The following is a 17,255-nucleotide window of genomic DNA, read 5'->3' on the forward strand; positions in this document are numbered from 1 at the left end:
TCTATACGCTCTGATAGTCCTATTTTTTCCCCAATTTTATTTAAAGCTGCAGCAATTTGCTGCGTTTCTGAAAGTTGTTGAGTCATTTTGAAAAAAACAAAAAAACAAAAAAATTTCTCAAACTGGGATTCCAATTTTTCAAAGAGTCTTAGTGAAGATCAAAGGACAGCAGTCAAACCAATTTTACAGAGGGTCTTGATGAAGATCAAGGGACGACAATCTTTTAATTGAAGCGAAACGGCTTATTTGCACTCGTTAGTAGCTTATCAGTAACTTATGAGTCATATTCACTCCACAAAGAAACACAATTACCTCACAGCTTAATCAGCGCCATTTTTTCTCCACGTCGGCAGAGAAGAAAAAAAAAAACCAGCTTGAACTTCAAAACAAAGTCCTTTTTTTGTTTTCTATAATATAAACAAGCTATTAATTTCCTCTCAAAAGAAAAATAATAAAAAAATTATCCACCTAATAAAATCTTCTTCAGCTAGTCAGTCCAGCACAAAAGATCGATCTCTTCAATTAAAATTCTTCTCATTAGCAAATTCAGTCTTTGATATTCCTTAGCCTCAGCATTTAACACAGAACACGATAATTATAATAAGGAAAGCAAAAGACAGCAGTTTATTCCAAACTCATCGTGTCTGCCAGTTCGGTCATTCCACGCAGTAAAAACTCCTTAATTCAAGCAGTTTCAAATGACCTACCAGTTTTAAATTCAGTCTGCTGGGCTATTAACACTTCCACTTCATGATTTATTAACTTTCATCCATAACGGTGCATTCCAAACAGCATTAATCCTCATAAATCTTCATTATTAAGCCCTGTGAAGTGAAGGAAAGGTCCTTACCCCACCACGGTCATGGCCACGCCCCCCAGACAAGAGGGATTTATATATTTATATATATAATTTATATAAGCTGTAGAAGTACAATCTATATATATATAATTTATATAAGCTGTAGAAGTACAATCCTACCAAGCGAGGATTGATTGTACTCTGCCCTGGTCCTATTAGACCTCTCAGCGGCTTTTGATACCATCGACCATGGTATCCTGCTGCGCCGGTTGGAGGGATTGGGAGTGGGAGGCACCGTTTATCGGTGGTTCTCCTCCTATCTCTCCGATCGGCCGCAGACGGTGTTGACAGGGGGGCAGAGGTCGGCTCCGAGACACCTCACTTGTGGGGTGCCGCAGGGATCCTCTCGCCTTCTGTTCAACATCTATATGAAGCCGCTGGGTGAGATCATCAGTGGCTTCGTGTGAGGTACCAGCTGTACGCTGATGACACCCAGCTGTATGCACACCGGGCCACCCCAACGAAGCTATCAAGTGTTGTCCCGGTGCTTGGAAGCCGTCACGGGTCTGGATGGGGAGAAACAGGCTCAGGCTCAATCCTCCAAGACAGAGTGGCTGTGGATGCGGCATCTGGTACAGTCAGCTGAGTCCTCAGCTGACTGTCGGCAGTCATTGGCCCCGATGGAACGGGTGCGCAACTTGGGCGTCCTCCTGGATGAACGGCTGTCTTTTGAAGATCACTTGACGGCCGTCTCCAGGAGAGCTTTTACCAGGTTCGCCTGGTGCGCCAGTTCGCCTTTCTGAACCGGGATGCCCTGTGCACGGTCACTCACGCCTCGTGACGTCTCGCCTGGATTACTGCAATGCTCTCTACATGGGGCTCCTTGAAGAGCATCCGAGGCTTCAGTTAGTCAGAATGCAGCTGCGCGGGTGATAGAGGAGCCTTGTGGCTCCTGTGACACCTATCCTGCGCAGACTGCACTGGCTGCCTGTGGCCTTCCGGTGCGCTTCAAGGTTCTGGTGAACACCTTCAAAGCGCTCCATGGCATAGGGCCGGGTTACTTACGGGACCGCCTACTGCTACCGGATACCTCTCACCGTCCGTGCGCTCTCACAGAGAGGGACTCCTCAGGGTGCCGTCAGCGAAACAGTGTCGTCTGGCGACACCCAGGGGAAGGGCCTTCTCTGTGGGGGCTCCCGCCCTCTGGAACGAACTCCCCCCAGGACTTCGTCAACTTCCGGACCTCCGCACCTTCCGTCGCGGGCTTAAAACTTATTTGTTCATCTGCAGGACTGGATTAGTTTTAAAATTCGTGGGTTTTTAAGGGGTTTTAAATGGGTTTTGAATGGGTTTTTAATGGGTTTTATTATTTGCTAAATTTTAATTGCGGCCAATTTGAATAAGTTTTTTAGTGGTATTTTAATAGTATTTATTTTGTAATAGTACTGTCATTTTATCTGGCTGTAAACCGCCCTGAGTCCCTCGGGAGAAGGGCGGTATAAAAATTTAAATAATAAATAAAAATAATAAATACTTACTCCATGAAGTGCTTTCTTGAGCATTCATCATCAACTCGTAGGCGTTAACCCACCAGGGCTTATAGTTCAACAGATGGTGAACAGCTTCATCTTCAAAAAAATCAGCTCTGGAAAGATAGAAAAGCTTATGAATTTGATTTGAGGAATGTACATATGTAGTCACAGTAATCCTATCTTAGAGACATCTCAGCCACCTACATCAGCTTTAGACTTCAAGAGTTCAACTTCAATATAACCTGAGATTTCAAGATATTAATCTACCGAATTTTTTGGAGTATAAGATGCTTCGGACTTTAAGACGCACCTACCTTTTTGGTGAGGAAAACAAGAAAAAGAAATTTGCCTCTGCCTCCCAGCAATTTTGCCTCCTTGCAGCAAACAGCAAACAGCCTGCTTTACTTTCATTTTCGTTTTCAGCATTGCTTGATGAGCACAAGAAAAAAAAATCTGCTCCCAGCAATTTACCTCCTTGCAGCCAGCAGCAGAGGCCTGCGCAGCAATAGGCAATGGCAGTCCCTGCAGCCTGAAACAGCTGAGAGTTGGGAGGCCGATCCAACAGAAAATCAACTTGTGCTAATTAGGCTGTGCTGAAGCTGAAATGGGCTGTTTCTTCTTGCTGCTTACTGCAGGGAGGTAAATTGCTGGGCGGCAGAGGTAAAAGGGTGGGGGCCAGTGGGTGGGCGGGGCTACATTTGGTGTATAAGACGCACCCAAATTTTCATCCCTTTTAGGGGGGAAAAAGGTGTGTCTTATACTCCAAAAAATACAGTAAGTATGAGAAAGATTTGAAATGCTTTAAAATACAAAAAATCATTTTGGTGCACTTAATAGTATAGCTGACTTGGTATACTTTAATATATGTATGGATATTAGTCTTCCAATATTAGTTCATGATCTACAAAAATTAGAATTAGTTTTGTTTTGAACAACCTATTAAAGAACAGCAGCAGATAAGTTATATTGGGAAACGTAGATACACATGTTGGTGTCTACACACATGTTCATGTAAGCCTCAATCTCGCATACCAAGATCTCTGAAACCTCCTGTTGTATTTTTTTTTACTGAAATTTATGTGATCTATTACATAAAGCAATAAACAATACATTATTTTAGTCTCTTGAAAAGTTAATGCAAATCTATGCTTTTTCCAGGGTTATGAAGTGCTACATCTGCAATGGAGGGTTTTTTAAAAAAAATTTTAAATGGTCTAGAAAGCTTCCAAGCAAAGTGCTAGTCTATTGTCATCTTTCTTTCTTACTCTACAAAACATTTTACTGGCCCACCTGAGGTTTTTCGTCAGTATTTGGAACTTGGGCAGTTTCAAGGAACTTATTATAAGTCTCAGGACTGTAACAGCCAAACATCTAACTAAATCAATTCATGCTAATCAGGCAGGGTTACTTCATTATAGAGAAGGGGATAAGGTAAAAATGATAATTAGACCTGTAGCTTTTGATTGTGTAAAGGTAGATCCTACCATAATTATTTCATTAGGAATAGCAAAACCTTTTTAATTAAATTTATTAGGGATTTTTTTCATATTTTTTTGAATAATTCTTAAAGTGGATTAAATTTGTCTTCAGAGTTGCAGAACAGAACTAGAGGGATTTTGTTTAACTGTTTTTTATTGGACCAGGATTGTCCTCCACCTCCGTTTAATTTGGAACTTCAAGATACAAACATGGCCAAAAGATCGGTACCCCTCCATTTTCTCCCAAAGAATCCCATTTTTTTTAATTTTTCACAATTCCGAACTCCCATCTTCCTTAAAGAGGGACTCTGTACGGTATACAATAAAATGTTAAAATATAAAACAGTATACTTTTATCCCAGATTGGATCCTGCATCATTATCCTGGGACATATATGTTTGCCTTCATTCATAAAACAGTATATGTAAAAGTTAAAAAATTTTTAGGAGCAACAGGGATTAAGCACTATGAAGATTAGTTCAAAGGGAAGGTTTGCAGGGGACTATCCAGCTCCATAGCTGTGCCCCTCTGGGCTCCTCATGCGAGGCAGCGCAGCCATCCTTTAACTCCTTTGGCAAGGTAAGGAAAGAGATAGGGGGGCTGCCTCACCTCCAGGGGAAGAATATTCCACAGAATGGGGGCAATGACAGAGAAGCTATCTCCCTAGACATTGAATTTTGCAGAAATGTCGAAATGGATACAAATAAACGGTATTCACCAGTCTTTATTCCATAGCCCATAGAGCAGGCACTTCCCTTTTGATGTACGAATCAACATACTCATGTAAATAGTAAAACAAATGAAAATATCATGAGCATGACTATTAGTTACTACAGACTACTAGACGTCAAAAAACACAATAGGATTTTAGTGATCTCTCAAGCAGGATCTTTAATTAGCATCACTGGTCTCTTCAATCACATAACCAGTCAGCATATTTGAATGAAGAAAAACAAACACATTATTGTCTGCAGCATAGTGGATGTGGAGAAAAGAAAAGCAGAGAGTTATCTGAGGAGGAAAGGAAGACAGTAGTAGCCAAGCATGGTAAAGGCAAAGGATACAAAACCAATGTAGAGGGCACAGGACATGGCCTTAAGGGACAGGAGGAAGAGCTCCCACCAAGAGAACAGTCCGATAAAAGAGGACTAAGCCCAGGCCTGGAATATAGGTTGGATAAATGCCTTGGACAAGACCTTCCCTGGTTCTCCCAAAAATAAAGGGATAGAAGGGGAAAGCGCATTTAGACTTGCAAGATTCTTTTATTATACCTTTCCAATAAAAGTAGTATTGACCTCTATGACATTGGATACCTACTTTGGTCTATTTTGAAGATACCTACCGTATTTTTCAGAGTATAAGACACACCTTTTTCCCCCCAAAAAAGAGGGTGAAAATCTGGATGTGTCTTATATTCCAAATGTAGCCCCACCTAGCTTCTCAAATGGAAGTTTCAGAGGCTGAAAAAAGCATCGGAAACGAAGCTTCAGAAAAAAAGCCCCAAATGGAGCTTAGAAAAAAAGCCCCAAATAGAGCTTCAGAAAAGAAGCTTCCAAACGGAGCTTCAGAGGCTTTTTTTCTGAAGCTCTGTTTCGGAGGCTTTCAGAGGCAGAAAAAAAAAGCAAAAAAAAAAAAAAGCAAGGCACAGAGCTCACAACCAAGGAACCTGTTGCTAAAATTCACCTCTGGGAACAGCTGATTGGGGGTATTCCGGGAGGCCAATCCACCTGCCAAACAGCTTTTTTCTTATTTTCCTTCCCAAAAACTAAGCTGTGTCTTACACTCTGAAAAATACGGTATCTCCAAAGAGTGACCAAGGTTGCTAATATTACCAAGAAATGTAAGGTCCAAAGGACTGTAGCCAACTTCCTTGGATAAGGCTGCAAGAAGTAAATTAATTCCAGCCTGAAGAGAAGGATCGTTCGAATGGTGGAGAAAGAATCAAAGAAAACTTCAAAACAGATTGTGGCTGACCTCCAAGATCAAGTTACAACAATATCAAGTTACACAATCTGTCAAGAATTTTACTGAAAGTAGCCTCCATGGTAGAAAACCTAGGAAAAGGTTTTGAAAGGTAGGAAGAGACACCGGCCCCCCCCCCGCCACAATTGATGCTTTCAAAGAAAAGAATGCCACCCTTGCTGTCAAAAATGGAAAGAGCTTCATAATGTTATGGGGTTGCTTTTATGCCTCTGGCACTGTGTACCTTCAATCTATGGAGGGCAAAACGAAATCAGAAGATTGTTCAAGGTGTTCTAAAGTGAAACATAATCCCCACTGTTAGGAAGCTCTGACTGAGTAGCAAGTCATGGGTCCCCCAGCAGGACAGTCACCTGAAACTTACATCTAAGGAAACCCAAGAATAGTTGAAAAGCAAACACTGATTGTTCTGAAATGGCTTGCTGTGTATGAATCCTGATCTGAATCCAATAGAAACATGTATGGAAAGAGCAGAGCCCAGCTGAGCTGGAAGAAACAGCTGGAACAGCTTGCTCAAGAAGAGCGGGACAAACTGCTCCACCTGAAAAGTATAGAAGTTTTATCCAGCGTATAGAAAGCATTTGATTGCCATTATTTGTTTGAAAAGGTGCACTACAAAATATTAAGTTAGGCGTACAGGTAATCCTTGAGTTACGACCACAACTGAGCCCAACATTTCTGTTGCTAAGCAAGGCAGTTAAGTGAATTTTGTCCCATTTCACAATCATTCCTGCCAGAGTTGCTAAGTAAATCGTTGCAGTTAAGTTACACACTTAATGCAGTTGTTAAATAAATCTGGTTTCCCCATTGACTTTGCTTGTCAGGGAGTTGCAAAAGCTGGTCACATGGCCCCCTAGGACACTGCAACCCATCATAAATATAAGTCAATTGCCATGGGTCTGAATTTTGATCACGTGACTATGGGGATGCTGCCACGGTTGTTTAAGTATGAAAAACAGTCTTAAGTCACTTTTTTCAGTGTTGTAGTAACTTCAAATGGTCACTAAACAAACTGTTGTATGTCGAGGACTACCTGTATTGATTAATTATGTCCATGTCATTTGCATTTGTTTTATTATTTACAAGAATACGTAAATTGCCTGCTCTGTGGATTATAGAATAAAGAATGATATATGCTATTTACTTGTATTAGTTTCAATTTATTTAATGGCAAATTGAGATTCTTTGGAAGGATACCAGTGCATCTGGTGGCATTATATAAGATGAGGGCATAATGTAACAATCTACAGTTTGATGTTTGCAGGTAAGGAATATAATAATAATAATAATAATAATAATAATAATAATAATAACAACAACAACAACAACAACAACAACAACAACAAGAAGAAGAGTTGGAAGGGACCTTGGAGGCCTTCTAGTCCAACCCCCTGCCCAGGCAGGAAACCCTACACCATCTCAGACAGATGGTTATCCAACATTTTCTTAAAAATTTCCAGTGTTGGAACATTTACAACTTCTGCAGGCAAGTTGTTCCACTGATTAATTGTTCTAACTGTCAGGAAATTTCTCCTTAGTTCTAAGTTGCATCTCTCCTTGATTAGTTTCCACCCATTGCTTCTTGTTCTACCCTCAGGTGCTTTGGAGAATAGTTTGATTCCCTCTTCTTTGTGGCAACCCCTGAGATATTGGAACACTGCTATCATATCTCCCCTAGTCCTTCTTTTCATTAAACTAGGCATACCGAGTTCCTGCAACTGTTCTTCATATGTTTTAGCCTCCAGTCCCCTAATCATCTTTGTTGCTCTTCTCTGCACTCTTTCTAGAGTCTCAACATCTTTTTTTACATCGTGGCGAACAAAACTGAATGCAATATTCCAAGTGTGGCCTTACCAAGACATTATAAAGTGGTATTAACACTTCACGTGATCTTGATTCTATCCCTCTGTTTATGCAGCCCAGAACTGTGTTGGCTTTTTTAGCAGCTGCTGCACACTGCTGGCTCATATCTAAATGGTTGTCCACTAGGACTCCAAGATCCCTCTCACAGTTACTACTATTGAGCAAGGTACCACATATCTGGTACCTGTGCATTTGTTTTTTTTGGCCTAAATGTAGAACCTTACTTTTTCACTGTTGAATTTCATTTTGTTAGATAGCGCCCACTGTTCTAGTCTGTCAAGATCTTTCTGTATCTTGAACCTATCTTCTGGAGTGTTGGCTATTCCTGCCAGCTTGGTGTCATCTGCAAATTTGATGAGTTCCCCATCTATCCCCTCATCCAAGTCATTGATGAAGATGTTGAAGAGTACTGGGCCTAAAACAGAGCCTTGGGGTACTCCACTGCATACTTCCCTCCATGTGGATGTACATTCCATTATATCCTTTCTTTTTTCTGGGACATCATAGTCACTTACAATGATTGGGAGATTATCTTCCTAACTTTATCTCCAAAACAATGACCTTGATGCTGAGAAAGGGTGACTGACACAAAATCGGCAAATGAACTCTATGCACGCCTGAGGGTAGGACAAGAAGCAATGGGTGGAAACTAATCAAGGAAAGAAGCAGCTTAGAACTAAGGAGAATTTTCCTGACAGAACAATTAATCAGTGGAACAACTTGCCTGCAGAAGTTGTAAATGCTTCAACACTGGAAGTTCTTAAGAAGAGATTGGATAGCCATTTGTCTGAAGTGGTTTAGGGTTTCCTGCCTAAGCAGGGTTTGGACTAGGAGACCACCAAGGTCCCTTCCAACTATTCCATTCCAGTCCATTCCATTCCATTCATAGAGTCTTTACTCTTCTGTTGCATTTATTGATAAATCTAATTCAATGGGAAAGGTTGGGGAGGATTTAAATCCAATTGCACAGTACAGTGATACTAAACAATTTCTTGCCAAAGCACGTAAGCAGGGATAAACATACAGATAATGATCAGGATCAAATTTAGCAGCTTCTGCTGCAAGTCGTTTTTCTCTGCGTTCAGATGCAGATATTATGTCTGGGTTTTTAACATCAACAACTTCATTAAGTTCATCCTGTAAGGAAAAAAACAAACCAATTAAGAATCATTGGCTAAAAAAAAGAGGCAACATTGTATAGAGTTTAGAAAGATATGCATCATGATGATAAAGATGCCTTGGAGGTATCATAAAGAATTCTTCATGAAAAGCAGTCAAATTTCTAAAACACAAAGAGCTGAAAGATAGCAAGAATACAACACACCTATCAATCAGATGTACTCTTCAGTGCAATAAGAAACATCAGAATAGTCCTGGGACATCACACTTAATCACTGTATGATCAATATATTAGCCTCCTATTCCAAGTGGATACATTATTTTCCATGCCTCACTAACCATGAATTAGGCTATATTAATTGTTTTTAGTGGATACATATACATATAACTATTATTTGAGATTAGATCACAAACAGGGCACTCCTTTCTCATGTGACTGATAAAAGAGAGAATAAACCAGAGTATTTTGTTTAGTTTAAAACCTAGATGCTAAATTGTGAAAAGACTCATACTAAACAAGGATTTATTTTGTGGCAGGGACTGCAGCACCTAACTAATAAATGCAACACAATGAACACGGTCAACGCTGACGCCTCGTTGGTAGGAGCTGAACACCTTCTTTGCCCGCTATGAGGTGAAAAGATCAGATCCCGTAGCCGCTGCCCGCTGGCCTTCGGATTCCCAGCCACTCACTCTCTACGAACACCAAGTGAGAGCTGTATTGAAGGCTGTGAATCCTTGCAAAGCTACAGGCCCAGATGGGGTGCTGGGGATAGTGGTAAAGAATTGTGCCGACCAAGTAGCAGGGGTCCTTAAAGGATCTTTAATATCTCCCTGCAAACAGCCTGTGTTCCATCATGCTTGAAAGCAGCCACTATTATCCCAATCCTGAAGAATTAACTGTCTAAATGACTACAGACTTATCACATTAACATATGTAGTGATGAAATGGTTCGAGAGATTGGTTCTCCAACACTTAGGACATGCCTCCCATCACACTTCGACAAATATCAGTTTGCCTACAGGGGGAGTAGGTCGACAGACGACGCCATAGCTACTGCTTTACATTCTGTAGCGAGCCATCTGGAGAAACCCAGGAACTATGTCAGGATGCTTTTCATAGACTACAGCTCGGCCTTCAACATCATTCTATCGAGCATCCTTATCAAAAAGCTGACTGACTTGGATTTTCCCTCTTCCATCTGTGACTGGATCAAAGACTTTCTGAGGAACCGGCCACAAACAGTGAGGGTTGGGTCTGTCATATCCAGCCTCCTGAAACTTAGCACTGGCTCCCCACAGGGCTGCGTGCTCAGTCCCTACCTGTGTTCACTATACACACGATTATGTACCGTCAGACCCATCTATTGTGATCATTAAATTTACAGATGACACCACTATACTGGGTCTTATTACAGGTGGAGACGGCATACAGGGGGGGAAGCTTCAAAAACTATCCACATGATGCTTAAAAAACAACCTGCCACCTGAACCTCTGCAAGACTAAGGAGATGGTGTTCGACTTCCGGAGAAAGAGAGAGGAACCTGCTCCACTTTACATTGAGGGGTGCTGTGTAGAGAGTTTCCTCCTTTAAATTCCTGGGAATCCATCTTAGCAAAGACCTCATCTGGAAAATCAACACGATCCAGGTGGCCAGGAAGGCCCAACAGAGACTCCATTTCCTTGGGGTCTTGCATAAAAACAGGGTGGAACAACAACTGATGCCCTTCTTTTACCGGTCCACAATAGAAAGCATCCTCACTTATTGCATCACAGTATGGCATGCAGGTCTGACAGCCATGGATAGAAAAACATTACAGAGGGTAGTGAGCACAGCACAAAACATCATGGGCTGTCCTCTGATACCACTACATGAGATTGCTAAGGTTCACTGCCTTAGAAGAGTGAGGAAAATTCTCAGGGATAACTCTCACCCTGGTCATCACTTCTTTACCCTCTGTTGTGTCTGCGTCCCCCGAGACGGCCCTCCTGCCAGAAAGTGACTTGGAAAGTGAGGGGGAAGGGCCGTCAGGACGTACCTCGGGAGCACCAGCTTCCCTGGCTCAGCTCCAGGAGCCAGAGGCAGGCCAGGTGGAAGAGATAATGAGGCCTCCGTCCCCTGACTCTTTCCCCCCCAGGACACACCTCCAGACCCAGCTGATGGCAATCAGGCCTGGCTGGACCCTAGATTTCGTAGGCAGGAGAGGCGGGAACAACAGAAGCAGGGGTGGGGCAGGCCTACCTGCTGAGTCATAGAGCCACACCCCACAGGATATATTAAGACAGCAAGAGCTGCTGTGTCTCTTCGTAGCAGGCAAATTAACTGCTGAACTAAGAGCTGAAGTACTGTTTGACTCATCGGAGATAACAGAGCCACTTGGCAGACACTCACTCTTTTGCTGCCAGAGCTGATAATGCCGGCTAATTAAGCCATCGCTCGGACAGAGGCGTGGGAGGACAGAACACCCTCCTACCATCGGGAAGGAGATATAGAAGTATAGCCAGCCGCACATACAGGCTGAAGAACAGTTTTTATCTGTGGGGTGTGAGACTCCTGAATGAGAAATAACATCATAATTATGTAGTATGATGGATGGCAGGGCCGACGCAATGTATAACATGTTCACACTGGTGCAATACGACTGGGTGTTTTGTTAATATGATTTATTGGGTTAGGGATTTTCTGTCTTCACTGTGAGTTGTGTTGGGGGCGGGGAGTGCACTGAGGGTGCTCAACCAATCTCATTGTACATGTGTTGTGCACTGACAATAAAGATTTGAATTGAATTAAATAAGCCACAATTACAAATGCTAAGCTGTAAATAGATAGGTCTTGCTGTGTTACTTGATTTTAACATTTGAATATTTTTTAATCACAGAAAGGGGCACATTGATGCAAAGGAAAGCAACAATGTCTGATACCATCTTTAATTCAAATGATTCTAGATCTCAGATGGCCATAGGCATTTTTAGAAAACAACAATGACAGGTGTCTGTCATCTAATGTTTTGCTTGGAATTCTTCTCATCTGCCTAGGTGAGGGACATGGAGGGGCAGAGAATAAGTGCTATTAAGAAACACCCTAGAAAGCTATAGAACTGTAGGGAGAAACCTCATCATTTTCTCTTATGATTGGCACACAAGGAATAATCTTTGCTGGAAAAGGGCAAGCCCACCCCGGTAGCCATTTGGTGACAGTCCATTTGAAATTCCAAATGAGCCAAACAGGCTGTGAATCTTTGGACTAGCCATTCTCATATGATGGTCCTTTGGGGGGGGGGGGAGCACTTGTTTCCTTAAGTCTTGGTCTTGCTGTTGCTCCCTGCTCCAGATTTCATCCCTCCTTCTGATTTTATCTCCAATTTTATATTTTTTAAATTAAATTTATATATACCATCCAAATGATTCTGGATGGTTCTTCCCCCCCCCCTTTTAAATAGGATAATTAGACCATCAACCACATCAACAGACACAAAAAGGCCACTGAAATAGATACCATTTTAGAACATATATGAATATGTTGATAATCTTGATCAATACAAATGTTTTAAGATATATTGTTTATATTTTAGCACTAAAGAAATTTGTGCAGGTAAAAGTAATTTTTAGAAACTGTTAGGTCAAAAGAAGAACAAATCTGAAAAAAAAAATACTTCACAGATTCTTCAAGATATTTTGCTACTGTGCTGAGTTTTCTGTGCAGTTTCCCACGTTTTAAAATTAGTGGCCCAAAATCACTCTTGCAAATCTTTTAAGTTGTCTCCCCAGAAGGTGGCACCCTTTCGTCAGGCTAAGCAATGGCAACCACATCCTTCCACACTGTTAACAACACAACTATATAGTTGCAGATGTGTAGTTTTCTGCCATTTCATCCAGATAAATCTGACACTTTTTTAAAAAAAAGCTTGTATCACAGTTTATAGGAAATAAACCTACGCTAACTGCTAGAAATCACCTATTATTTTTGTTTACAATCTCCTCAAAAACGTTTGACCCAAGTAAATGCCTAAAATTAGCACTGCTATGAATGATGGCAATGTGTACAAATCTGATTATAATCCCTCTAGCACAATCTAAAAAGTCTGTAATTAATATAATGTAATTCTAAAGGCACATAATATCATCTATGAATTATAGTCAATTCTTAATGGCATGCTAAATGGATTTAAAAGGATTGTTGTGCCATAAAAGCTGACTCATCAGGTTCAGATTTCAAATCTCTTTATTTATTAAATAGCCTATTGTGTTTATTATAGAAGCTTGGTATAATACTGAAAAGATTATTTTGGTTTAAAATGATGTGGCCATGCACCATTTATCAAACACTATTAACTCTCCCCTCGTCTAGAGTTCTTTACATATTTATAAAAACATAGTCATGATTAAAAAATATCTAAAAAAGAAATTGCCACAATTATTGCTGCAATTTTGCAGCACAATAAACACTTTTAGACAGACAGGTATATGTAATTATAAACAAAGCCAAAATTATTGACTACAGCAGAAATTATTTTGTTGCACTTCTATAGTATAAAAGGAAAAACTCCCAAAGAGAAGATAAAATAAGGGAATTGATTAGTTATCTTTTGTTTAACAGTTAATAATTTTCTTTAACTTTAGTGACTGTTCAGTTCTCAGCGTACTGATATTTGGCTAATATCAACACATAACTAACTGAAAAGTGGGCAAAAGTGCCCCTTGGAAGCTATAATGCTTTACGATAAGGATTCACATTCACATCACCATATAACATTTGCTTTTTGATAAAAAGAAAATAATTTAATTTCCTCTCACAAGCCTGTGTTTTCTTGTCCATATACTACTTGTATCATTTCCTCTGGGACTCATTCTTTGTTATTTCCTTTTTCAGTTTGCTACTGTGTTGAAAAAAGGCCTTTTCAAGGCTTTGAAGAATACATCTATAAATGTGGCCACTTTAAACTTACCCTTATCTTCACGTTATTTAAGAGAACGTATTAAAGCACATGTCTAAACATAAAGATGTAGGGATGTAGGGGATGTCATAATGGTTAAAGAAAAATGGTTCATTCATCACTAAAGTTTTCCCTTCTATGTTTTATCTTTTTCAAAAATGTGTCTACTTTGGCTTTTTCTCTTCAGTTATACAGAAATATCTTTCTTAAAAACAAAGCAGTAGAAAGTCTGCCATCCTCAAGCAATATGTTTAAGGTTTACAACTTACACTTTTTCATATAAACCGCATGATATAGAGCGAAACATCTCTTTTTCCTCATACGGTTTTCTATTAAAGGGAAGCTACTTTAGACCACAAAATGGCAAACTATGAAAAGGAATTTTATTACGCTCACAAAACAAGTGAACATTGTCACAGGACTTTTCTGTAGAAATTTCAAACAAATAGTGAGTGCATAAAGTTTCCCATAAGTGCAAAATAATCTTTGCAAATATAGATGTCAATATACATATACCCATAGTCATCTCTGAATGTCCCCAATTAAGACCAGAATTTCTGTTGCGAAGCGATTCGATTAAGAGAAACATCCTGTCCTGGACTGTATATTGATGGCAATTCTAGTAGTCACAATTACAGTCGTTAAGCCCAGACTCACCATTAGGTCAGGACTTCACACTTTTCCTGCTCTGCTGCACTCGCTCCCACCTTTAGCAGAAGAGATGGGTCTATACGATTTATTTTTTAAAAAATAATTTGCAAACTCTTGTGCTCGATTAACATGCACTGGAGGTGAAGAGCTTTTAATTATTTGAATAAAATAGTAATGCTGCTTCTTGCTGGTAAACCTATTAGAAGATGCCTTTTAGCACAGCGGCCCCCAACCTTTTGCGCACCATAGAGGGTTTTCCGTGGACCAGAGGGGTTGTGCTTTCGCATGCTGCCTGCATCCCAGGGATGGGGCTTCGCTTGTTTGTGTTGTCCAGTTTCTGGCATGCTGCGGCCCAGTGGGTTGGGGACCCCTGCTTTTTCCATATTAAGAAGTGGTTTATTCTCCCGTTTTATTGCATAAAGTGAGAAATTCTATTATGGATTGGATGTTAAGTAAAATAAGCCAGATTCATGCTTGTTTTTTATTTATTTATTTGAATTTATATCCCGCCCATCTCCGAAGACTCAGGGCGGCTTACATGGTGTAAGGAAATAGTCTCATCCTATTTGTATATTTATATACAAAGTCAACTTATTGCCCCCCCCCAACAATCTGGGTCCTCATTTTACCTACCTTATAAAGGATGGAAGGCTGAGTCAACCTTGGGCCTGGTGGGACTCGAGCTTGCAGTAATTGTAATTGCAGGCAGCTGCGTGTTAATAACAGGCTGCATTAGCCTGTTGAGCCACTTCCCAGCCCTGGGAAGTGTCTTCTCTACCTGGTCTCCATTATTTCTTGGAGCCGCATTTCCCACTTCTACAGTAGAGGTGTTGGAATCTTTTAAAACTGCTTTACTACTGAGCTGTGATCCTTTTTTGTTGCTATCCACACATTTCTGGTTACTGAATATTTTCCAACTGTGATCTAAATTGTGGATATCACTTTCCCACCATCTGCCTATCTCCTTTCCCCATCTCTGTCCTGTCAGCCGGTGTGCACTCACAAAGAGCCCCAGGCAGGAAGGTATACCTAATTAGCAGTGGGGAAGAAGGCAGTGAAGGTCAGCTGGAGGGGAGGGAGACGGACTAGGCAGTGGCGAAGCACAGGACAGTCCAAAGGTGGGGGGAGATAGGCAGATGGCAGGGACTAGAAGCACATGCTGTAGTTGGAAATGCAGGTGGGACATCAAGTGCCTGAATTTTGATTACTTAACTGCAGGGGCACTGTAATCATTTCCACTTCAAGGACTGTTCACTGAGTGCTACCTTAACTTTCACAGGTTACTGAACAAATGGATGCTAAGCAAGGACTACCTGTATTGCATATTCACATGCCTCAAATAATTTTTCCGTAATCATAATTTTTCATCATACATATATTAGCAGATTTCTTAAAATTCTTGATTTTACAATTAGCTGGTTGGATCCAAACTATAGATCTACTGACATCAATCATGCTTGAAGTAGGCTGACTGAAAACAGTAATTTATTTATCATTGACAGGCAATTATATAATATAGATCACCAACATACACTGTATTCTTCCTAAACCGTTATGGAATTAATGCTTATTTTTTCAGTGACGTTCAACTTCCATCTTTCTAAGTATCTTTTTTCTCTTCAATTTAAGATTAAAAGATTATGTTTGTTGTCAGGCCCAGCCCGAGATCAACATCGAACAATCCAGCTAAAGTTCAGTTTTGCTCATACCATATAAACCAGGGGTGTCCAAACTTGGCAACTTTAAGACTTGTGGACTTCAACTCCCAGTATTCTGGGACTTGAAGTCCACAAGTTTTAAAGTTGCCAAGTTTGGACACCCCTGATATAAACAACAGCTTGCCAGACTAAAACTATAGTTCTCTCACCACGGCTGATATATACGCCTGTGGATTCTAGAAAGTGGCTATCCTAAACTACTTCCTCTGTCTCCTATCCAGCTCTGAATGTGTTATCTCTTGTCTCACCCCCTCCTTGGAATGTGCTCTTCCCTCTGCTGCTTCGCTATTGTCCATTATACCACCTCCCCTTTGTAAACACATTCCATCACATTTCACAGGAGTCAATTTCTATTTCCTATGGACTTCTAACACCATTAAAAAAAAAATTGAAAAGATTTAAACAGCCTTTTAGACAACTTACACAGAAATTGCCATCTAATTTCAAGAATATGGCCATAGGGAGCTGTGATGGCGCCATGGTTAGAATGCAGTATTGCAGGCTAACTCTGCCCACTGGCTGACAAGCTCAAGGTGGACTCAACCTTCCATTCTTCATTTCCACTTATCAGAACTGTAAAATGAGGACCCAGATTGTTTGGGGGCAATATGCTGATTCTTTAAACCATTCAGAGAGTGCTGTAAAGCACTGTGGAGCGATATATAAGTCTAAGTGCTATTGCTTTGCTATATTTTATATTTATATTACTCAGCACTTTTTCAGATATCATTGTTCTGTGATGTGAAAAATATATTTCTGAATACTAAATATCTGTATTTATTTAATGCTCCCACTTACCTGGAGACGTCTAAAAACTCCTGATTTCTGACTTCCAAATCCATAGAAACCAGACGGGCACAAGGAATCCTCCAAGTTATCTTTCTGAAGAGTTTGTTCTATTTCCCAATCAAATTCCTCCTCCTCCTCCATATTCTCCTCATCAGGAGCACCTGAACAAGCATTGTCATCAAAAGCTACTATTACAGCAATATCAAACTTTTGTATCATTTAGAATGCACTGTATGACATTCCACCTAAAAATATTTTTACTTAATGAACAATTCCCTTAAAACATTCTGAAAGAATCAGGCTCATATGATTTACGCTGCTTTTTAGATTAACAACAAACACATAAACTCAGAATCAAGATTTCACCCACTGCCAAAGTAAATAGAATTAA

At 40.4% G+C, this 17,255-nt stretch overlaps 1 protein-coding gene across 6 annotated transcripts in view; it reads right to left on the reverse strand.

Moving 5' to 3' along the window:
- SHQ1 (SHQ1, H/ACA ribonucleoprotein assembly factor) overlaps window positions 1-17,255 on the reverse strand; it is a 144,963-nt gene that overhangs the window by 115,606 nt on the left and 12,102 nt on the right. For all 6 annotated transcript variants that reach the window (XM_058173947.1, XM_058173942.1, XM_058173944.1 and 3 more), the window contains 3 exons: window positions 16,874-17,025; window positions 8,677-8,789; window positions 2,338-2,444 (listed from right to left, as the gene is read on the reverse strand). In XM_058173947.1, the coding sequence (XP_058029930.1) occupies window positions 2,338-2,444; window positions 8,677-8,789; window positions 16,874-17,025 (372 nt within the window). The remainder of the gene's footprint in view (window positions 1-2,337; window positions 2,445-8,676; window positions 8,790-16,873; window positions 17,026-17,255) is intronic.

The sequence above is a fragment of the Ahaetulla prasina genome, chromosome 2 (genome assembly GCF_028640845.1).
Source record: "Ahaetulla prasina isolate Xishuangbanna chromosome 2, ASM2864084v1, whole genome shotgun sequence".
Classification (NCBI taxonomy): Eukaryota; Metazoa; Chordata; class Lepidosauria; order Squamata; family Colubridae; genus Ahaetulla; species Ahaetulla prasina.